General features: G+C 55.0%; 1 protein-coding gene across 1 annotated transcript; it reads left to right on the top strand.

Annotated features, from left to right (window-relative positions):
- The first annotated feature begins 3,411 nt into the window (after positions 1–3,411).
- Positions 3,412–6,141, top strand: FOS (Fos proto-oncogene, AP-1 transcription factor subunit). The gene is made up of 4 exons (XM_080395834.1): positions 3,412–3,709; positions 4,136–4,381; positions 4,517–4,624; positions 4,745–6,141. The coding sequence occupies exons 1-4, from the start codon at positions 3,569–3,571 to the stop codon at positions 5,351–5,353; spliced, it is 1,104 nt and encodes a 367-aa protein (XP_080251960.1). The 5' UTR covers positions 3,412–3,568; the 3' UTR covers positions 5,354–6,141.
- Positions 6,142–23,085: the final 16,944 nt, after the last annotated feature.

Genomic DNA, 23,085 nt, shown 5'->3' with positions numbered 1-23,085 from the left:
CTGGGAGCACATGCAGCAGGGGACACCGCGAACAGCCGGTGTCCAGGGGCAGCTGCACTAATAGGAACCTGCCCATGAAATCTGTACTGCAACGGGTGTTTGGGCTATTGCACGGATCCTCTGATGGTATGGGCAGGGCGCTTGGCCAAGCAGTGATGGCTTCTCAGTGCAGAGGGGTGTTTTACAACGAGGAGCTATTTTGTGGTGCCCACAGCAGTACCCCCTGCGTGCCAGCCCTGCTGCTGGACTCTGCCTCCCAGGTCTCCTTCCCACCCACTCCAGCAGCCCTGGGTTAGCTGGAGGCAGACATCTGTCACAGTGCGTGCCCGGAGAGGGAACATGGAACCACACTGTGGTCCGTGCCACTGGCAGAGGTGGGTCAGGGCTGTCACGCAGCTGCCAAAGGGCCATGCTGCTGGCATGAACTTTTTTCTGGTGAGTGGCCAAATTTAAGCACAACCATCTCCTGGCCCCAAAGCAGGTTTTGGCTGTGCGGGTTGCACTGACCCATATGCCTCAGGTGCTGTTCTGCTGTGGTTTTCCAAGCCCAGGCTCAGTCGCAAGCCCAGCTGTAGGAGGGGTGTGAAAACAGGGCCAAGTTCCCATGCTGCATTCTGGGGCCAGGGAGCTCGCTGCTCCCTCCTAAGCCTGGGAGCTCCAAGCTTCCCCATCTCCCTGCTTGGCGGGAGGAAAAGCTGGGGCCAGGCAGGTGGAGGGGTCCCGTTTGTACTCACGACAAGTTCCTCGCTGCATGCATGCTGTCCTTCTGCCCTGCCAGCACCCTTGTGATGCCCAAGCAGTACAGTGTCCGTGGCCTCCTCTGGCCTTCCCAGAGGAAGAGCCATCTCTGCTGGTAGTGGCCAGCAGCCACCTCCTCGCCAGCCCAGGGCCCAGCCATGCCATGGTCTTGTCTGGAGCTCAGGAACGGGTCATGCTGGGATGGGGGACCCCTACGCCTGGGCTGGGGGGAATCCCAGTCCCTATGGTGGCGCATCCCTACAGCTGAGGCCCAGCCAAGCACTGCCAGAGCCCAGCGAAACCCTGCTGACCCAGGCTGTACAGCTTTAATAGTGTTGCAGCGCTCGGTGGACTCGTGGTCCATTCCTCAGATCATGCTATTTTGCAAGGGCCAAATGCCTCTGCCTGTTCCTGGCTGGTGAGGGGGCAAGGAGCCTTCATCAGGCTCTGGTGGCATGCTGGCAAGGGCAACCCCGTCACCTGGGCAGGAGGTTTTGAGCTCTGAGTATGTTTTGTCCCTGCGGTACCGCTTACTTCCTTTTTTTATTCTCACACACACTGCGGTAAAACGTGTGCACCCCGTGTTTGGAGGAAACAACAAACCCACGTCATGTGTTTTCGCTTTCAGTGTTTCCTTGCCTCCACGTGTTAGAAATGTGCAGTGTCCATGCACTTTCCATTTGGTACAGAGCGTGCTCGGTCACCAGTGGAGACGGCAACAAATGGTTTGCATGGGCGCCACAAAAATATATTCAGCTTTGATGAAGGGGATCCCCCTCCTTGATTTCGAGACACTTCTTTCGGAGTGGGTGTGTGTGTGGCAGTTTGGCTAGAGGAGCCCTGGGGCAGTTTGTAGATGGCAGCAGGGCTAAGCAGGGATTTTCTGAAATGAGCCTGGAAAATGTCTGGGACTTGAAGCTGTGTTGGAGGCTCTCGCCCATGCTGGGCACCAGTGCGTCAACCCAGCGGCCGCAGAGGTTCAGCCGCTGGCAGGGACAGCAGGGTCGTGGCTTTGCTAATTTGCTGGCACGTCCCTTCCCTTCCCCCGGCAAAGCTGAGGGACCTCCAAAGAGACCCCCGCTTGCCCCACTGCTTCGGCAGGCAGCACGGGGGGAATGCTGGCCCGGGGGATGCTGGCCGGGGAGGGCAGCCCCGGGGAAGCCCGGGCTCTGGGGTGCCCTGCCAGGGGCTAGCCCACGGGCTGGCTCCGAGCTGGCGAGAGGCAGCGCTGGCCCCCGCGGGTCCTTCCCGGGGAGCGGTGCAGGCCGTGAGCTGCGGCAGTCCTTGGCTGTCCCCTCCGCTCTGACGGGCAGCTCAGAAATAGCAGCTGGCCCAGTTCTCCCGCCCCCGTGGCCCAGATCTCTAAGAACAGAGGCTGCTCGCACAGCAACAGCAACAGCAGCAGCATCAGGCGCTGCATTTAGCCCATGAGCTCAAACAGCGGGAGAGGGTGCCAGCAGGATCCCAGCCTGGCTGGGTGACGCTCCTGCTTGGAGACTGCGCTGCAGGCTCTGTTTGTTGCTGTAAACACGCTCGCTGCTGCAGCTTCCCTGTTACTATCTATAGCCCGATCTCTTGGCTCCCGTGCAAGGCGAGTCTGCGGTCTGGCTCCCAGCTTAGCCTGACCTGAGCCAGGGCTGCCTGACATCCCCGTCGTGGGTGGGTGTCTCCGGGCTTCGCTGCAACAAGGATCAAAACAAAACCCAAACTGGAGGAAAGGACGAGCCTCACCCCTCGTTCCTCGCCGGTGGTTTCCCGGTGGCCCCCTGCCCGTGCCCTTGGCGGGTGTCCCAGCGCCCGCGAGGGCTGCTCCCAAGCTCTCCCAACCTTCCTGGGGGGCTGCGGCCCCCCCAGGCTGCCCTGGCAGGGCTTCCCGGTGCCGTTACCCTCGCTCCCGCCGATTACTCTGTGTATACAACAGACAAGTAAATAGTGCCGCATGAGCGTAACGCGCTCCGCGCTGCAGGGAGGGGGGGAGCTCGGGCTCCCCGCACGCAGGGCGCGCCGCGGCCCCGTGCCCCGCCGCGGCCAGACCCCGCTTCGTGCTGGGGACGGGGCTTCACCCCCCGCGCGGCCCGGCCCCCGGCCCGGCCTCGCCGCCTCCCTCGCAGCTCCTGGCTCCGCCGCGGGGGCTGCGTGGGGGCTCCCGCCGAGCTGCGGTGCCGCCGCCCCCTCTCCCGCCCCACGCACCCCGGGACGGGGGTCAGCTGCGGCGGGACGGCGCCCACGGGGCCCCCGGCGGGGTCTCGCCGCGCGTGGGGAGGGGGAGGGGCCGCCGCGTCCCGGCCCGTCCCGGCCCGCGCACCGCCCGCCGCACTTGGCTGCAGCCTGGAGCGCTTCCCGTCAGTCACGCCCCCTCGCACAGGATGTATCCCATATAAGGATATCTGCGTCAGTGGGTTCCCGAGCCCGGCCGTACCACTGCGCGCGGGGGGGGGAACCCCGCCGGCGCTCCCCCCCCGCGCCGCCCGCGGGGCTCCTCCCGCCCGGCGGCCGCCTCCCGCCCCTCGCCGCGGTTCCTCTCGCCGGGAGGCGGGGGCGGGCGGCTCGCGGAGCGGCCTCGGGGGCGGCGTCGGGCGGGCGCGGGGCGGGCGGCCCCACCCGCGGGCACGGGTGGCGCGTCCCCAGTGACGTCGGCGGGAGGGTATAAAATGGAGGCGCCGCGCGGTACTCCAGCAGCAGAGGCAGCCCCGGCAGCGGAGCGGAGAGACACGCGGCGCGGACCGGACAGAGGGACGCACGCAGCCGGCCCCCTCTTCGCCTGCTCCCCACGAGCGCTCCGCCACCGCCGCATCGCCCCGCACCGCCGGCTTGCGCATATTGAGCCGACATGATGTACCAGGGCTTCGCCGGAGAGTACGAGGCGCCCTCCTCCCGCTGCAGCAGCGCTTCCCCGGCCGGGGACAGCCTCACCTACTACCCTTCCCCGGCCGACTCCTTCTCCAGCATGGGCTCGCCCGTCAACCCGCAGGTGAGGCGCCGGGTACGCCGGCTGCGCCCTCGCCGCGGGGCGGGAGGGGACGGGGTGGGGTGGGACGGGAGCGGGCGGCGCGGTGCCCGCGGGGGGACGGGCAGGCCCCCGGCGGGCTGCCCCGGGTCGGGGGCTGGGCGGGGGGAGCGGCCCCAGTGCCGCGGCGGGGAGGGCGGGGGGAGCCGTGGCCCGGGCCGCGCTCTGCGGCGGGTGTGTAAAGCGGCTTCATTGATAAAACGCGAGTTCATTGAGGAGACTCCGGAGCAGCGTCTGCGTCAGCGCGGACGTCAGAGATATTTATAACAGGCCGCTCTCGTGCGGAGCCGGCGCTGGCAGCGCGGCGCCGTGGCCGGCGCGGCCCCGGGGGCGGCGGGGAGCGGTACGGGCGCCCCGCTGACGGCAGCCCCCCCTTCCTCTGTCCCGCAGGACTTCTGCACCGACCTGGCCGTCTCCAGCGCCAGCTTCGTGCCCACGGTGACTGCCATCTCCAGCAGCCCCGACCTGCAGTGGCTGGTGCAGCCCGCCCTCATCTCCTCGGTGGCCCCCTCCCAGGGTCGCGGGCACCCCTACGGCGTGTCGGCGCCCGCCCCCGCCGCCTACTCCCGCCCCGCAGTGCTGAAGGCGCCGGGCGGCCGCGGGCAAAGCATCGGTCGCAGGGGCAAAGTCGAGCAGGTGAGCGGCAGGACCGGGGTTGTTTTGGGGGGGGGAGGGGGGGGGAGGGATATGGGGGGGATGCGGCCGGTGGGCTGCCCCGGCCGGGGGTCACCGGGCTGGCAACGGGACTGAGCGGCCTCTCTCTGCCCACAGCTGTCACCGGAGGAGGAGGAGAAGAGAAGGATCCGCCGGGAAAGGAACAAGATGGCAGCGGCCAAGTGCCGCAACCGGCGGCGGGAGCTCACCGACACGCTGCAGGCGGTAAGTGCCGCCCGGCAGGCAGGGCGGGGGTGTGGGGGGGGGGGGTGGCAGGAGGAGGGGGACACACACTCCAGCTGGGGGTGATGCCAGCCTTGGCTGACAGCCTCGCTCCCTCTGCAGGAGACCGACCAGCTGGAGGAGGAGAAGTCTGCGCTGCAGGCAGAGATAGCTAACCTGCTGAAGGAGAAGGAGAAGCTGGAGTTCATCCTGGCGGCCCACCGGCCCGCCTGCAAGATGCCCGAGGAGCTGCGCTTCTCCGAGGAGCTGGCAGCTGCCACTGCGCTGGACCTGGGCACCCCCAGCCCCACCGTGGCTGAGGATGCTGCTTTCACCCTGCCACTGATGCCCGAGGCACCGCCGGCCGTGCTGCCCAAGGAGACTGGCAGCAGCGGGCTGGAGCTCAAGGCTGAGCCCTTCGACGAGCTGCTTTTCTCCACGGGGCCGCGGGAGGCCTCTCGCTCCGTGCCTGACATGGACCTGCCCGGGGCCTCCTCCTTCTATGCGTCGGACTGGGAGTCGCTGGCAGCTGGGCCCAGCAGTGAGCTGGAGCCCCTCTGCACCCCCGTGGTGACCTGCACCCCGTGCCCCAGCACCTACACCTCTACCTTCGTCTTCACCTACCCCGAGGCAGACGCCTTCCCCAGCTGCGCTGCTGCGCATCGGAAGGGCAGCAGCAGCAATGAGCCCTCATCTGACTCCCTCAGCTCCCCCACCCTCCTGGCCTTGTGAGGGGCTCCAGCATTGACTGACCTGTCGGGCCCCCTCCCCTGCCTGTGCACCCCCACGGACTCGCTGCTGTGCCCCATGGGGCTCCCCGGGCCTGGGGAGGGCCCCGCCACCGCCACCCCTGCCCCCCGTCTGGCCTGGTGCCCCGGGGCCTGGCAGAGCGCCCTGCGCCGAGGCATCGTACCTCTTCCAGAGATGTAGCAAATCGCATGGAGTTTGTCTCGTCCCCAATGGCCCATCCATGAGAGCTGGTAGTCTGTAGCATGTCCCACATGGCTGGGTAGGTGACTCCCTCCCCTCCTTAGTATCACTAGCATTAACTAATTAATCTCTTGGTTTTAAATGATTGGAATTTAACCTGGTGCTGGGTATCTTCAACTCGTATCTAGTGCAGCTGATTAACAATAACTACTGTGTTCCTGGCAATATCGTGTTCTGATGACTTAGCAATGACCCATCTTACATGGGGGGAAAGAGACTCTTTTATTTTCTAGTAGGTAGATAAATAGCTATATCCATGTACTGTAGTTCTACATTGATGTTCATTGTAACTTTACTGATCATGCATTGTTGAGGTGGTCTGAATGTTCTGACATAAGTTTTCCATGAAAACGTTTTTATTGTGTTTTTAATTTATTTATTAAGATGGATTCTCAGATATTTATATTTTTATTTTATTTTTTTCTACCTTGAGGTCTTTTTTGACATGTGGAAAGTGAATTTGGATGAAACTTAAGCATTGTTTGCTTATTATTGTTCAGAGACATTGTCAATAAAAGCATTTAAGTTGACTGCTGAAGCTGTCCTAGTGTTACCTTTTGCATTGCTTCCCTGGTGACCCTGAGGGGGTTCCCTGCTCTCTGATTTAGGCTGGGCTGTATCAACAGCAGGCTGGTGCTAGCTGCCTGAGGCACAGGGTGTGTTGGGGTGTGAATATTTAAGGCCAGACCTGTCCTTGCCCTGGTGTTACCAGGACTGGCTGTGGCTGTGCCCTTCCCACCCCTCCTGGTGGGCAAGCAGGGTCATTCCTCATGGCCTTCCCTATCTGCTCTGTCTGGATCTGCTCCCCTGTGTGTCACCTGGTGTGGCCTTTTGGTGACAAGCTGGAGGCCTCACTAGGAAGGAGGTAAAAAGGGCAGGTGAGTTCAGGGAGGCCGCCTCCAGGCTGGGGCCCACCCAATGGCTCACATGTGCCTAGCAGCCCAGCTTCCTCCTGGCTGGGGAGCAGAGGACATGTACCCTGGTGCTGGGTGCCCCTGGACTTGGTCTAGCACCTCTAAGAGGAGCTATAGCCCATCTTCTTTTGGCCACAAGGGGAGAAGTGCTGCACTTTCTTCTGACTTTGGGCTAAGTGGCGTAAGGCAAATGACTGACCCTTCCTTTGCCTCTCAGTTTCTATTAAAGCTGGCCTAGTCCTTGAATGAGTTAGGGCAACCAGCCCACGTGCTCTGGGAACGTGCTCCTTCCCTGGGATCTATGCAACATACCTTCTCCTGCCTGAGTCAGTTTAGGGGGGCTGCTACCCTCCATTAATCCTGCTGCTTGCCCACTGAAATGGGCTTCTCTGGCAGGACAGCAGCTGGGGCAGGTCACACCTGTGTGCAGAGCACTACTTTGCTCCTTCCCTAATGCTGGCGTATGAAGAGTCCCACAAGAGTGGCCTTCACTGTTGAGAACTCCTTCCTCAAGGTGGAGGCACAGACACCACCTGTGCTGGGCGTGTGTGTCCAGCTGAAGGCCACCTTGATGCAGTGTTCTCAGGAAATCTCTGCAGGCTGGCATTCAGGGCTGGGTTTGTGTAACTCCACATTTCCTGGTCACTGCAGCAGGCTCTGCTTTCTTCACCCCTTCCCTAATCAGAACACGCACAGGATGTATCTCATCTCAATAGCGTGTATTGCAGCTTCACAGCTTGCTCAACAAGGCTTGCTCTGTGCAAAAGCAAATATTACGTGTGCGGCTTACCGTCTTTCAACATTAAGCTGGAGGCAGCACTGACAACTGACGAAGAATGACTCCAATTGCTACTGAGATGCCACCCACTGAGAGGCAACTACTTTCACACCGCCACTTGAGTTTACAGGGGCAACACCCAGGCGCAGCAAGTGCACACTGACCCCTGAAACAGTCGTGTTGGTGTAGCTGCATGAGAGTGAGACTTAAATGACAAGTAACCCGGTGAAGTCAGTAAATCTGGAATCACAACATGCATTCTGCTGAAAGACCATCAGGTTCAGAGCTAGAGAACCCAGAGGTCTCAGAGAGCCCGCACATGCTGTTGAAATCACCAGACGTTCAGCAGAGGCAGAACGGAGCAGGGGTCTAGCATCCCAAAATACCACACAGTCCCTTCAAAGTAGGTGGACTGATCCTGTCCTCATCACCTCTCATAATTACTGGAGAGGTTAAAACAAAATCTGAATTCTGATACACAGCAGTCCTGAAGCCTAGCTGAGGCTCTTCTTTCCAACAGCAGCGACAGCAAGTGCCAAGTGTGTCAGCTTTTGCATTTGTTACGCAATGATGTCAAACTCAGGGGTGGCACTACATGAGCCACCTTACGTTTAACCCCAAGCTCCAGCTCCACTCCTTGTCTTTCGATGCCTTGCCCCTCCCTCGACAATCCAAAATTCAGGATGTGCTACATAAAATGTATGGCATGTCATGAATGTGATTTATCTGCTTCCTAGCGTTTGAGAACTCTGTAGTAAAAGCTCACTTAAAGCAGTGGGAAACTTGCCACTAACTTCAACAGAGCCATGAGAGGGAATAATGCAGCAATCTCTGCTTGGATTACATGCATGTGCTTCAATTATAAGCTGTATCTGATACATCACACAGATACCGGCACAAAGCTTTGTGAAACAAAACAATGGAACGAGATAAGACAAGCAGGTAACGCTTGTGTTATTTCTGACGCCTCCTGTGCTCCTGATCCCGTTGAGGGCAGCAGTGTAATTAATTCTTAGAAATGAAACTGCAACGCAAGGAACGGTGGAATTTGTATTACGAATGACAAGGAGCAGGGCAGTAAGGCAACACGCAGAGCCTAAAACACGTTGCTAGCAGCCTATGGAAGGGTACAGGAGGGTGCTGGGGCTCCAGGGCTGCTCCGGCCCCCCCCAGGCGCGGCGGCCCCGCTCGCCCCTAGGCGCCAGCGCTCCTGCCCCGGGCCGCGGCGGGGCGGCCCCTCTCCCCGCAGCCTGCGGGCCGGGCGCGGGGCCCCGGGCGGCCCCCGCTGCCCATACCTGAATCACCGCGGCGGCTCCCAGCGTCGGGCACGGCCCCAGCGCGACCCCGCGGGGCGCCCTCACGGAGCCGGGCGCGCGGCGGAGAGACCGAGAGCAGGGCTGAGGCGGGGTCTTCCCCGTGACCCCCGCGCCGGCCTAGGGGCCGGGCCCGCCCCGCCGCCAGCGCCACCGTCACCGTCACCGCTGCCCTCCCTCAGTGGCGGCCGCTGGGTCGGCCGGGCCCCACTGCGCACCCCCGGCGCAGGCCGCTGCGGGAGCCGCCTCGTTCCGCCTCACGCCGCCGCCGGGCCGGGCCGAGCCGAGGCACCGCGCATGCGCGCCCGCCACCTCGCTCCGCCCCGCCCCGCCCCGCCGTGTTTACTGTTTGGTTGCCAGGGCGCCGCGCGGCGGGCGCGTCAGGGACGTGACGTTCCGCTCCCCGCGGAGGCGCTACGAGCCAGCGCCATGACGCAAGTACTTCCGGCCGTGCCCATATATGGCATAAACGGCGGCGCCTCTTTCTTCCCCGCGGCGGGCGCTGGCCGGCGGCTCGCGCGTGCGGCTGGCCGGCGGAAGCTTCCAGAAGGGACGGGAGGTGGGCGGCCCGCGGGGGGGGAGCGGTGCACGCGCGCGGGGGCCGTGGCCGTTGGCCTGGGCTTGTCCCGCAGGGAGGCACCGGGCTCCCGGCAGGTGGGCGCCCTCGGCGGGCTGAGGGGGCTCCCTGGGCGCCGGTACCCGCCCTCCGGTACCGCCCTCGCCGGCGGGGCTGAATCCCGGGCGGGTTTGCCGGTGCCAGCCTGTAGCTCCTGCTGGCCTTACCCGCGCCCCCCGAGCATGGCCTGCCTGCCTGCCTGTTCCCATGCTCGGCTCCTGGCTGGACCCGTGACGGTGGAAAAACAAAGGTGCTATAACTTAACGTGAAAAATTGGCATAATAATAATTAGCTTTTATTTCCATATGGAACTGGGTAAACGAAAATAATTACTGGGGTTTTTTTACTGCGCTCGTGGTACAGGAATTACCCTGACTTCAGTGTAGCAGGTGACCGGGCACCTGTATCCTTGAACACTTGTTCTGCCGGTTCTCTTGTTGTTTGTGTTGTTGTTACTTTGCCAATAAAGCTGACTCTTGCTTTCGGTCAAAATAGAACAGGATGCCTGCCAAAAAAAGTTCTCGGAGCCAGTGGACAGTCAAAAATAAATGGATTGTTCAGAGGAGATAAGGTTCTAGAAAAAAAACCCCAACCCTAAATTAGTATTTTCTTCTGTGCTCACTGTAGAAGAACTTCAGAAGATTTCTGTGCTTGTGCACTTACTTTGTGAAAGATTTATCAGAGAGTATGCCTCAAGCTGAAGTGCCTGTAGAAAAGGTTATGAAACAAATAGCTAAAATAAAAAGCACTAAACAGTTGGACTGCATGATATTCATCCGAGAGATCTAAGAGAAGTCAAGATTTAAATAGCTGAGCTGCTTACTAATGATTTCGTTTAACATCACATTTAGAAGCGCTTTGATAACAGAATGGAAAGATTGTTAATATGCCAATTAAAAAAAAAAAAAGGTGGGCTAGAAGAGTTCTGGGAGCTGCTGAGCAGTGAGCCTATTATCTGTACCTAGCAAGTTAATGAAAATAGTTTAAAAAAGGTGAACTCTAGTAGGTGTGGGGAGAAAATGGTACCAGGAGAGCTGGCAGAGCTTTTCTAAGGAGAGGTCCTGGCCTCATACCTTGTTTGGACTCTTCTGAGGAGTCGGGAAAACGTGGACAAGAGAGATTCAGCTGATGTCACGTACTTGGGTTTCTAAAAAGCATTTAACAAAATTTTCAGCAGAAGAAACTATGGTATAAGAGAAGTTGTCAGGTGGGTAGATGACACTGGGTTAAAGACAGGTCACTGTAAAACAGGGCAAAGATGTTTACTTGGTGGAAGGAGTCAATATATGAAGTTCCACATGTTGAACTGAGCATCTGAATTGGAGCCTGTGGTCTGAGAGGAACTTTAGTAAAACAACACAATACAAAGAGAGTAGGTAATACAAGTTGGTGTACAGAAATGTGAAGTGTTTAAAATGACAGATGAACAATCCTGACTTAAAATACACAGAAACAGTCTAGAAGCAGTTTTATCACTTAGGAGCAAGACCTTGGCATAGAAACAGTTCTGTGAAAATCTCAGCTGAAGGCTTGGTAAATGAGCAAATCAAATGTTAGGCAGTAAGTAGGGAGAGCTAGAGAACAAAGCAGAGAGCATCGTTCCAGCACGGGGTAAACCCGCAGTGTGCCAGTGCTTTGAACGCCGTGTGCAGTTCTGATCTCGCCTTCAGAAGGACACAGAGGTGCAGAGAAGTACATGGGTGTTCTGAAGCGTGGAACAGCTTCTGGGTGAGAAACAGATAAATTAACTAGGACTCTTCATCCTTACAGACATGGGTAAGGGGGGTTTCTTTCAACATAAGAATGCTGGGCATTGAATGACAGTTGGGGGAGATGTGGGGTAAAACCATACTTGACAAAATTGCTTATTTCATATTGTGGTTACTCATGAAAAATCTTGTTGCGTGATTTTGTGGATACTACAAGGGGTTTTTTTTGAGCTGAACGTTAATTCCAGAAGATTAACAGAAGAAAAAGCTCATGAGGACTGTTAAATACAAAAATATCCCCTTTGGCTGTGGAAGTCCGTGTTTCGGTAGATTTTTGGGGCCTTGGGGAATGCTGCGGGGAGGCAGCACTACACCCTGGCTTTGTCCTTGCAACCTTCTTCGGGTGGTTGCTGTCAGGTAGTGTTCAGAAGACTGGGGCTGGTCAGAAAGGGAGGAAAGTTGCACTTGATGTCATCCATTAACTATTCCTGTGTAGGTTTGTATTTACCTGAACTTTTGTTCTTATTCTGTTCTTCCTTATTGTAATGGTATTTGAAATTTGTTTAAATTACCACAAGATGTGATCTCATATGTCCGTGCTCCTCATCCGTTCAGATCTTTAACTGATAAGGTGGTTGGTTGACGCTGCTTCCCGGCAGGCTTTCCAGGCATAGTAGGTAGGCTGGTGACCCGGTGAGGTGCTGAAGTGAAACTAACAACACTCATTCTTCTCGTTTGGAAACAGCAGATGTCCACAAGGGATCTGGATATTATATCAACAGGATATCATGGGAAAACAAAAGAAGGTCATAACTAGCGTGTGGACAAAGTATCTGTATTATTTCCAATTATGGAGCTCTTGTTCTGTTTTCCCCCTGCCGCATCTGTAGTCCACAGAACAGCAGATTTTCAGCTTCTCTTCGCTGATTGTATTTGAGCTCTGTTTTTATACAAATGCTTTGTAACTTGATCCTGTTGGCTAAAGACAATCGGCTGCAACATTAAAGGAGTCCTTTTAATTCTGATTGTATCACATCTTCCATTTGATAAGTATTTAGCTCTTTTTAAAGAGCCCATCTGGAATCTTCTCGTGCTAGGGAATAGGGGAAGTGAAACCAACTCATAATATAGTATTTCTCTGGTTTTGTTTGCAAAACCAAGTATTTGTTTTGAGTAAGTAACAGTATTGCAAAGGCCGTAAAATACAGTGGCAGTGTCAGTCTTAAAACATATAATCTGAAACGTGCAGGATTCAGATGTTGCCAGGTTATTGGAGGTTTTGAGTAAAACATCTTTTGACACCGCTCTGAAGTATAGCGGGTGCTTCAGCATGAGAATGATGCAATTCCTGCTGTGAAGCGTTTGAACTCTTAATTGTAGGAGAAATGACAGTTGCCAGTAGCACACAGAAGAAGGAAGGACAAGATCTGTTACAGCATTTAAGCATGTGGTATGGCAATTGAATTAAAATAGTAACTTAGCCTAATGATGATGTGTCACTAACCTCGAGGACACCAAGGGAGATAAACCAAAGTAATTTGCTGTCGTTACATAAGAGATGAGTGCAAAGCCAAGAATGGGGTTTCGGAGGCACAGATAAGGATTTCATTCTGAGACTTTCAAAGAATTCAGCTCTTCACAGCTTTAACTATTCATGGGAGTCACAGATCCTCCCATCCTCCCTTCTGCCCCCTTTTCTTCTTTTCCCTACTGTCTCTCAGCAAGTTCCAGGTGCCGCAAGCCTGGGTTCCTTGGCTATGCCTGTGCTGCTAAATTGAAGGGGGTAGGCAGCAAGCTTGGGCATTGGGCTGCTGATTTGCCACCCTGCTCTACTACACAGTAATACCTCTGGTCCCTGAAACAGTCTTGGCCTGTGTGGAGCAGCAATCTCCAAGGCGGTGCTTGGGTGTAGTTCAGAGGGCAGTGTGTGTCCGATGAGCAGCGGGCAGGGCTGTGTGAACCCTGGCTCCCTCCACTCCGCTGGGTCACCCAGCAATACCCTGGCGGGTTTCTTACTGGCAAACACCCCTCTGTGCTGTGGCGTATGACAGGCCCTTTAGCTTCATGCTGTGAATTACCCCTCTGGGCTACAGCACAGCCTTTATTTCTTCCATTCAGGGTGTTTGAAATGACACCCCTCGAATAATACTTGTGCTTTAGGGTGACAGGGGCAGACATCACGTGTAGTTCGGGGGTGACCACAGGCCAAGCGCTGCATGGTGTGGATGTGGCGAGTATGCCGCCTGGCCCTGCCACCACAGAGCGGCAGTTCCTGGCCCTGCTGCATTTGGTGGTGTAGGTGCTGCCTGTGTCACCACTTTATAAACGAGCTCTGGCAGCTTAGAGGATTTACCTCACTGTAAGGGTTGTGTGAGTTGTTCAGTGCTCCAAAAGGAATCCTGGTGATGCAGTGTTTTGGTAAACTACCTCCCAATCATCCTAAGTATTGTGTGGAGTTTAAGGGAAACACGAACCAGTGTTTTTCACTGAAAGGTAGATACGTAGCTGTAATTAAGAGACAAATACAAATTAGAGACAAATAGTGAAAAAACACACAAGGAAACATGCTACTCTACCTGGTTGTTTATCTTCAAGACCGTTTAGCCAGCGAGCTGAGCTGAGGGGCATAGCAAGCTGATGGGATGGTTTCCATAGCTTTGAGAACTCTGAATGATACTGATACAAGCTGCCTCCCCCGGAAGGGATGCTCCTGATTAGAAACATTTATTTGAGAAAAGTTCCTCTCCACCCAGGCTTGCAGCCTGCCAAGGTCTTGCTGAATGGCAGCACAGCCTTCTGGTGGATCAAAGTCCTTTTGTTGTAGCTTTAGTCCTTGTTGCGGAAAGGTACTACAGGAGCGCAAGACTGTCGCTTGTTACACCAGAGCAAGATTAACACGATTTCTTGATAAACCTGACGTACATTGTGAACATAAGTAATTTTTGCCAAGAGGGCTTTAGCACTTCAGAATTCAAATGTTTAATTTTTTTCATATTTTTTAGAATCTATAATTTGAGAAACATTTTACTGTGCAAGTGTTTTCATGCCAAAAATAAATGCAGCTTATTTGCAGATTCCTTATAGATAGTAGATACTAACAAGACAGTTCTAGAATCGGAGATACTTTTGTGTTTGTGAACAAAGTGCCAACCAATTCCATTTGCTGGATATGCAGAATTGCGTATAACTCAATGCAGCCATACCCCAGCAAAATCTCCTTTTTCTAAACCTCTTTATGACCAAAGTCTACAGTATTTTTCCTCTCAGTGCCACATTGTCATTTGTTGTTGTAATATCAGACATTGGCTGCTGCTAAAGGCCTGAACTGTTGCATGCATGTGAGAATGATTATCATAGCTAATTTAAGGCACGTGTAGTTGCACAGGGAATGACCTCACAGCTTCCAATCTTGTCATAAATACAGCTTAATTACTGGATATTGCATGACAGATTGTGCCCTGCAGGTGATCAGGCACAGAATGTGGTAAAGACCAGCTCTGACTCTTAACCAAAGGTTTGTATTTCCTATTAAGATACATTATGCACTGAAATAATCATCTGTGTTTATGAGGACAAAGTATTATATAATGATTTCCACTTGAGGATCCCGGAGCTCCTTATGGGCACTGATTGAAGTGTTCTGTTCCATTCTGCAGCTTACGGTGAGCCGTTCAGAGCAGCATCTGAGTACTTTCCAATTAACCTCAAATATGACTAATACACAAATGTGTGGTTTGTTCCCTTCTCCTCTCCCCAGTGGATCTTGTGGATCTTGCAGTGTGTTTGCGTTACAGGTGAAAGCAGCGTAGCTTGCAGTCTGGGTGGGCAGGTACTGAAGGGTCCTTAGTCCCTAGGGAGCTTGTTCTTCAAATTTGGACAGGTCCTTGGGAAATGGGGTCTCTTGCACGGCAAGTATTACATTATTGCAGAGTCGTCTTGTGCCAGAGGATCACAGTTGTTGCCTACAGTCTATCTTGGTGTTTCAGGAGACTTTTTTTTTTTTTTTTAATGTACTGGTTCCAGGCCACTTGAGTGGCTTGAAGATGACAACCTCGGCTTTTGACTGACTCAGCTGTCCCCCAGAGCCATATGAAGTGGGTGAAGAGTGTGATCCCATCTTAATGGCCAGGTAGATTGAAGTGTTGGAACTACTAATCCAGGCGAGCTTAAATCGATCTACATGTGTGGTCCTGCTATCTTCTCTGCTCCTATCTATGTGATTCTGTTTCCTTCCTGGTTTCTCCACAGTTACTTGTCTGACCTCTCAATGAAATGGTTCAGGAAGTTACACTGGCACAAAAAATCACATTTATGTGGGAGGGTTAAGTTCCAGCTGGTCTGAGTCCCTGACCAAAGTTACTGCAGGATCAGTCAAATGCTGATACCAGAGCAATGGAAGAAGCAGACCCTGTAGCTGACAGAGCTGTATAAAGTCCAGTGGAACAGCATATTGAAGGCATAAGTGATTTGCCTGAACCCAGTTTGGAGCGCTCACTCTTCAGACTGTGTGCTAAAACCTAATGTTTTACCATGAAGGGGGTCAAACATTGGAGCAGGATGTCCAGAGAGGTTGTGGAACCTCCACCCCTGGAGCATGTCAAAACTTGACTGGCCGAGGCCTTGAGCAACATGCTCTAAATGGCCCTGCTTTGAGCAGGGTTGGGCTAGGTGGTCTCCGGAGACCCCTTCCAACCTATGTGATGCATTAAGTCTGTGATTGGCAGGATCGGTTTCAGGGAGAGGCGTTACGTGTTGGTGGTGGTGCTGGTGTGAAAGCAGCTGAGTGGTAACACACAGGGTTTGTGGCAAGGCAGTACTCCAGATATATGAAACATCTCTTTGTATATGTATGAGCATCTCTAAGATCTGGATGGCATGCTCTGACAGATCTAACTAGCAGTTTTAAATACTGTCTTTACTGTCTATAGTGAGTTGCTAGCTCTCCCAGGTGACATAAGGGAGCTTGTGCTGTACCCTCCCCTGTCCCCAGCGCTGTTAGCTAGACAAGTGACTGGGGAAAGGGGGCTTGTGCAGAGCTCTCTTGATGCCCAGTGGCAAAGGCTGATGTTGGCCATTCCTTTCTGCCTCCCCTGGAATGGGTGTGCTAATTCAGGCCAGGAGAGCAGTGTGGAGAGTGGCGTGGGGATGCCTGAAACCACCCTGCCAGTTGCATCAACACACGAGTCAGACCCGTGAGGCAGCGCTTTTAGGCTCAGCAACCCCAGGTCTTTGGGGTCCGGAGACATCCATTCACTGGGGTTTCTTTCCACCATGTCTGATTTTCCATACTTGTAATCTGTGGATAAAGCGTCTTAGCTTAAACCAATGTGCTATAGTTTTTACTGGAACTGACAGAAGCATGTAAATGTTTTCGTGGCCTTGGTGCTCAGTTGCGTGACGGGTGTGAGCACAATCGATCGTGAGCTGTAGCGAAGCTGCCCAGTAAAACGGCACAGGGCTGCCTGTGTCTCCTGGATTTTGGCAGTCCCCTCCAGGTCCTGTGTCACTGGTCTTGGTGCTACTTGGGATTTCATCATCCCCGTGCCTGGAGTCATGTGGTTATGTAAGAGTTTAAATTTTGGGTTTTGTTAAGCATGTGTTTAGATCTCGAGATCAAGGAGGAGAGTTGGGCAATACGAACCCCGTAGCCCCAGATGCTTGAAGCAACAAGCAGCGCTCAGCGCGCTGACAGCAGCAATATCGAGCCGATCTCAGGTGTTACTGGGGATCTGGCAGGTGGGCTGGCACCCGTGGGTGCAGCGGGCTGGGCTGCCCCCCCACCTGACCCCCCTCGGGTGAAGAAAACACCCCCAGCCCCTCCGTGCCTCGGCCGGGTCCCCGGGGAGGGGTGTCAGGGACCCCGCAGCGCCCACCTTGCGGGCCGGGTCCCTGCCCCGCTTCCCTGGGCCGGGCACCCGTCACCGCAGCCCTGGGCGGCCCCGGCGTGTTTTTGCAGCCTTGCAGGAATGCTGCCGGCCCGGTGGGTAAGCCTTCATTCCTCGCCTTTCACTGCTCCCTGCTGGTCGCCAGGACGCCGAGCACTTCTTGGCCGGGGGGGCGGTAAGCAGGAGAGACTGGTTCTAGTGAGGAGGATTGAAGCAGGATGCTCTGACCGCGGAGGTCATTACTCCAGCCCCGTGCTCAAAGCAGGTCGAACAAAAATGTGTTGCTCACTGGGCTGACCAGTTGGATTTTGAATATCCCTGGGAATGGGGCTGCTACAGCATTTCTGGGCAACTCGGTCCGGTGTTTGACCAGCCTCATAGTAAACTATCAGAATCTTGGGGACATGCTTTGAAGAGTTAGTACTTTGCCACTGCGTTCCCAAACTACAAATTCCAAACACTTTTTCAGCAGAGTGGCTCCTCAGCCAGGTGGCACCCTGTACTGTTGCATGGAGTTGTTTTGTCCCAAATGGGGGACTTTGCATTTGATTCTTTTTGAAGTTTATGAGGTTCCTACCAGGCATTTATGATTCCTCTGAATGGTAGCACTGCTCTCAAGTATGTCAGTCACTACCCCTAATTTGGTATTGGGCATTAATTTGCTGGTTGTATGCTTTGTCAGATCACTCAGGGTGTTAGTGAAGGCATCACAGAGTATTGGCCCCAGTGTTGACCCTTGAGAGATGTTGTTCGAGTCCACTGGTTGTCACTTTGTACTGCAGATCAGCTTCGAGTTTAGTGGTCCAGCCAATTTTCAACCCACTGCATTATTCATGTACCCAGTGACTCTCATTTGTCTGTCCGGTTACTAGGGGAGATGGCATTGAGATCCTCATTAAAGTCCGTCCCTGGCTCAACCAGAACCAAAGAGCTGGCGCTCCACCCCCAGTGCAGCAGCCTGCTTTGCAAGCTGCCCCAGACAGACCCTCCAGTCCTCTCCGCAAAACCTCTACCCCAGTCCCTCACCTGATCCCACCCACCTGCACTGACACTGCTCTCCAGCTCCCCTCCTTGCTGTTGCCCATCTGCTTTCCAACAATTGCCGAGCCTCACAAGGGTGCTTCCTGGGGCAGGACCAGGTAGGTAAGTAGACTTCTCATGGAACCGACAGGTTGTTGATACATGGCCAGACTTGCTTTCAAAGTCCTTTGCCTTGCTGTGTATCTGCTGTGCAGTCTGTTAATTTAAATACCTTTAGATGATATCTTGTTCTTAATCCTCTCAAATATGTACTTGTGCTGATATTGAGTCTAGTTTACCTAATGAAGCTTTGGATAGAGTGGTCTGTTCCTGTAAACACCATGCAGACCAGGGGCCCAGCAACTTCTTATCAGTTTTTGCCCTAGGAAATAGTAAAAAGTCTGAGAGAGACTGTAGGGTTGGGATCTGGCAGAGACTGTGGGGCTGGGATCTGGCACTTGTGAAAAGTGCTGAAGACTAAGGCACAGCACACAAGGAGCTTGGACTCCCACAGGCTATGCTAGTCAGGGGAAGAGCTTTGCTTTTGTTTATTTTGTGAAGTCTGTTTTTTGACTCTGTGAGCTGTGTTCTGCAGGAGGGATATCTTGGGCTAAGCCTGTCTTGGGCTGGTGAGACAATCCAATACTGAACGGTCGACAGAGGCTAGATCCTTGAAGGAGTGTCTTGCTGTAATCACTGTGCTGGCAGAGGCTGTTCAGGTGGCAGTGAGGCTGAAGGGCTCTTCAGATAGAGAGGAGGCTGTGGAGCTTGTTGGATTCAAATACCGCACTCTGTGTGTAAGTCGGGGGTGACTTCTGAAGTAAGGAAAAAGGTAGGAAAATACATTCCTGGTGGAAGGTACCTGAAAACTTTCTGCACTGCTATGGAATTACTTATGTCCTTGCAAAATGGGTAGCAAGAAAAAATCCTTGTCTGTGTATGGCTCGTGACATTTGTTTTTGATCTTTTGAACCCAGAACAGAAATCCCTGTGTGGCAAGAAGGGAAGTTGCGAGTAAGACTTGGATAAGAGTTTGGGTAGGGTGTATAGTAGAGCTTCCTGCTGTGTGAGCAGCAGCACTGCAACCAGTTCTCAAAATTATCTTCTCTTCACTCCTTGCACGGTGGAGAAGGGAAGGCAAGTCTTCTGAACCCAGCACTGCTCTGCTGCTGTTTCTCATGGCCAGGACTTTTACATGGTGGAAGAGTGGACAGGGGACAGATGCTGAGGGCAGCGTGGAAATGGCTGTGGAGAGCTGAAGCGGTGAGGCACCCCAAAGCAGCAGTAGAGACGTGTCAGGCGCAGCATTAGAAGGATAGGTTCCTGAGCCTGTAAAGTCTGTCTGAACCCAACTGAGTCCTCTGTGATAGCTGCTACGGTGCTTCGTTGGATCTGCAGTTTCTAAGGCATTTCCAGAAACAGTCATGCTTCTAGTTGTTCTTCTCTCCTTGCTCTCATGGAAGAAGCATCTGCAGGTTTAAGCTAATCTGATATCTTGCCTTCCCTTGTACCTGACAGCCTGCTATGCCCAGTTGCTCACCATGCCAGATCAGAGAACTGGCCCTGTGTAGTTTGAGATACATTCCCTTTGTTGCACTTGCTTGGGTTAATTGGCCATTCATGTCCTGTTTCAGAGTGGCCCATGGGGGTCTCTGTTCAAAAACAATGTAACTAATTTCATTATTTTCTTTTCTCGCTGAGGACAATCTTTCTTCACCGCCTCTATCTGCTGACATTTAGTGTGTTGAAAGCAGAGCAGTGGGAGCCCTGGTCATTGCAGTCAGCCATGCAACAGAAATGGCCACTGTTGTGCTGGTAATGATGGTTAATTACTTGAGTTTGAAAAGAAATGGTTTGTTAGCAGTTACGCAGCTAGAGTCCTGCCTGTCATACAAGCTCCACTGTTCTCAAGACCTTCAGAGTAAAAATGGAGACCTAGTGAAATGCACAGGCAGTAATAAAAGCCATCTCTTGTTTGTTGATGCTGGGAGCAGGGGCATTTTGCTGTGCTGTTCCCTTGTGAGTGAAGGGTGTTAGTCCCTGGGAAATGGTCTTCCTCTCCTGAGGACTGTCAGACGTATTCCCTTTGGGAGCCCTGTCGTTGGAGTTGCAGAGCTGTAGATGGTGTCTGCCGGATGATCTCAATGACACAGGAGCGAGCTTCACTGAAGGAGGTCTAATAGCAGCAGTACCTGAGGAGCCTCCTCCTTTTGCTGAGCCTGACAGTAAGGTCCTTCTGCTCCTGCTGATGGCCTCTACCCAACCTCTCAGTACGTGAGCTAGCTCCTATCAAAGCCAGAGGCTGGATGAGTCCAGCCGGGTGTTTGGCTAATGCTTCGCAAGGAGCAAGTTTCTCTTTTGCTTCCCTGTACACTGCAATCCTTCTGCTGACGGGCAAGATGTTAAAATACAGACTGTGTGGCCCCTACTGATTCTACCCAAGGCTTTTTCCCCGCCCCCCCCCCCCCGTGGAAGTCTTACACGCAAAGTCTTGCACTGTGCCTTTCAATGCAGGCTTTGGATCAAGCCTTGCAAAGATTGGGTGCAGCTGCCAGACTGCTGGAGGGGGTTTTATCCTCACATCAGATGGAGCTGGGGTAAAAAAAAAAAAAACAACAACAAACCAACAACCAAAAAACACCGGGTAAATCACAGAGCCAGCAACTTTCTTGGCGTCTCCAGGACTGTGGCTCCTCCTGCCCCTCCAGCCTTCAGAAATGTACTCGGCAGAGCTGCCCACATTGAAAAACAAATGCATCCCAAACCAAAACAAACAGAGTTGGGTGTTGGTAGTGAATGGGCCAACACTGAGTGTTGGCGTCATCTCTGCCCTCTGCCAGCATGTTGTCATAGGAACAGCTGGATTATTTTACAATCCAGCTGTGGAGCCAATTCTCCAGAGGAGTAGCCTGGAGGGAGGAGAGATGGGCAGGCAGAAGGGAGCACTGCTGCATTTTCTGGTAACTGGAGGGAGGAGTATTAATGGTGAGAGGGAGGGAAGGATTACCAGTGAGTGTATCTATCATAGCCTGAAACTGCAACTAGTCTTTTCCAGATAACTGACTCTCTGCTGTTAGCTGCATCTGGGAATTACGAGCTGCCTTGTGGGGAAAAGGGGGGTGAGGAAAAAGGCAAATATTTTATGTGCTGGGGCTGATAACGTGTATCGCAGTGTGTTGTCCTGCTGTGACTGTGGCTTGCCAGCTGCGGGGAGTGCTCTGTACCTGTATGGGGCCCTGGCACCCCAGAAAGTTGGAGCTGATCAAGTAATGGGTGTTGGCTCACCAGGAAAGGGATTCACCACCCTTACCTTTGCCCTCTTTAAAATACTTGTTGTTGCCCTGTTTCCTTTCTGGAAGCTCCTTGGATCCTGCAGTTTTGGGGGTGCAGAGCACTGAGGGCATTGCAGGCACCTAAGCGGAGGGTTGCTCTTTGTGCTGGTGAGGGTTGTCGTGCCACCACGGACATGCTTGGTTCGATGGCAGGGCGTTTGCTCTTGAAGTGAGCTCCAGGCCTTGTGGTTTAGCAAGTCACACTGGTTTTGTGCTTGATGAGTACCCTGCAGTGAAGATTTGGTGACAAAAGCTCTTAAGAGCCCGCAGAGGTTGTGAGAACAAAAGCAGTGCCTTTGCTCCCGTACAGCTGGGGCTGCTGCTCTTCCAGTAAGGGGAATCCAGGCAGAAGGAAACCCTTGCAGGAGCGCTTCTGGCCGGGTGGGAAGCGGGGTAAGGCGGAGGGGCTGGACCGGAGGCGCTGGCACTAGCAGCCGCAGGTGTGCCGCGTCCGGGGCGCCGCTACACTCGCCGTGCCTGAAACGAGAGGCACCCCAACGCCCCCAGGCCCGTTCCAGCCCGGCTCGCTGCTGGCAGTGGGGTCGCGGGGCCCGGGGCTTGGCGGTGAGGGCGGTGGGCGCTGCCGCCGCCCCGGGGCTCCTGCGAGCCGCGGCCGGTAGAGGGTGCGGGCGGGCGGCCCGGGGCCGGCATCGGGCGGGCGGCGGGGGCACCGGGCCGGCCCCAGCCGCCCCCCGCTCCTGGAACAAGCCCCCCCAGCTAAGCCTCGGCGAGCAGCTGGGGAGGCTCGGGGTGGCGGCCTGGCCTGGGGCTGTGTGGGCGCTCCTGCAGCCGCAGCCCCGCAGCGCTGGGGGGGCTGAGCCGGCCGCCCCTCGGACCTGGGGGAGCCCCGCGGCTGGGGGGGCTGAGCCGGCAGCGCTGTCCCTGTGCTCCGCAGCCCGGCTGGCCTCTGCAGGGATTCTCCTGTTGTCGCCCACAGGGAGGGGCGTCCCAGCAAGAGCGGAGCATGGGTTGACTCCCAGGATGGATGCATTAGCCCGCTGAAGGAACCAGAGCCGTGCTCCCCCTTCGCCAGGTCATCTGGCTGCTCTCTGGCTGGCTCTGGAGGCACCTACCCTCGGTCAGTTTGCAGGTGACACCAAGCTGGGTGGGAGTGTTGATCTGCTGGAGGGCAGGAAGGCTCTGCAGGGGGCTCTGGGCGGGCTGGACCGATGGGCTGATGCCAACTGTGTGAGGTGTAACAAGGCTCAGTGCCGGGTCCTGCGCTGGGGTCACAGCAACCCCACACAGTGCCACAGGCTGGGGCAGCGCGGCTGGAAAGCTGCCTGGGGGAAAGGGCCTGGGGGTGCTGGTCAACAGCCACTGAACAGGAGCCAGCAGTGTGCCCAGGTGGCCAAGGCGGCCAACAGCGTCCTGGCTTGTGCTTGAAACAGTGTGGCCAGCAGGACCAGGGCAGTGCTCGGCCCCCTGTGCTCGGCACTGGTGAGGCTGCACCTCGAATCCTGTGTTTGGTTTTGGGCCCCTCACTGCAAGAGGGACATTGAGGTGCCAGAGCGTGTCCAGAGACGGGCAGCGGGGCTGGGGAAGGGGCTGGGGCACAAGTCCTGTGAGGGGCGGCTGAGGGAACTGGGGTCGTGTAGCCTGGAGAGCAGGAGGCTGTGGCGGGACCTGATCGCTCCCCATGGCTGCCTGAAAGGAGGTTGCAGGCAGGTGGGGGTCGTCTCTTCTCCCAAGTAACAAGTGACAGGACAAGAGGAAACAGCCCCAAGTTGCACCAGGGGAGGTTCAGATTGGATATTAGGAAAAATCTTCACTGAAAGGGTGGTCAGGCATTGGGACAAGGCTGCCCAGGGAGGTGGTTGTGTCACCATCCCTGGAGGTGTTTAAAAGACATGCAGATGTGGCGCTTAGGGACATGGTTTAGTGGTGGCCTTGGCAGTGCTGGCTTA

Source organism: Falco punctatus (assembly GCF_963210335.1).
Source record: "Falco punctatus genome assembly, chromosome: 7".
In the NCBI taxonomy this organism is placed as follows: domain Eukaryota; kingdom Metazoa; phylum Chordata; class Aves; order Falconiformes; family Falconidae; genus Falco; species Falco punctatus.
The sequence above is the reverse complement of the archived record's forward strand: the minus strand, read 5'-3'. Positions and strand labels throughout refer to the sequence as shown.

What these genes read in the sequence shown, in the direction of transcription:
- FOS (XM_080395834.1), top strand. Translation starts at nt 3,569, where the DNA reads ATGATGTACCAGGGCTTCGCCGGAGAGTACGAGGCGCCCTCCTCCCGC. An exon ending in GCTCGCCCGTCAACCCGCAG is followed by an intron (nt 3,710 to 4,135) that starts GTGAGGCGCCGG and finishes TCTGTCCCGCAG; the next exon opens with GACTTCTGCACCGACCTGGC. An exon ending in TCACCGACACGCTGCAGGCG is followed by an intron (nt 4,625 to 4,744) that starts GTAAGTGCCGCC and finishes CTCCCTCTGCAG; the next exon opens with GAGACCGACCAGCTGGAGGA.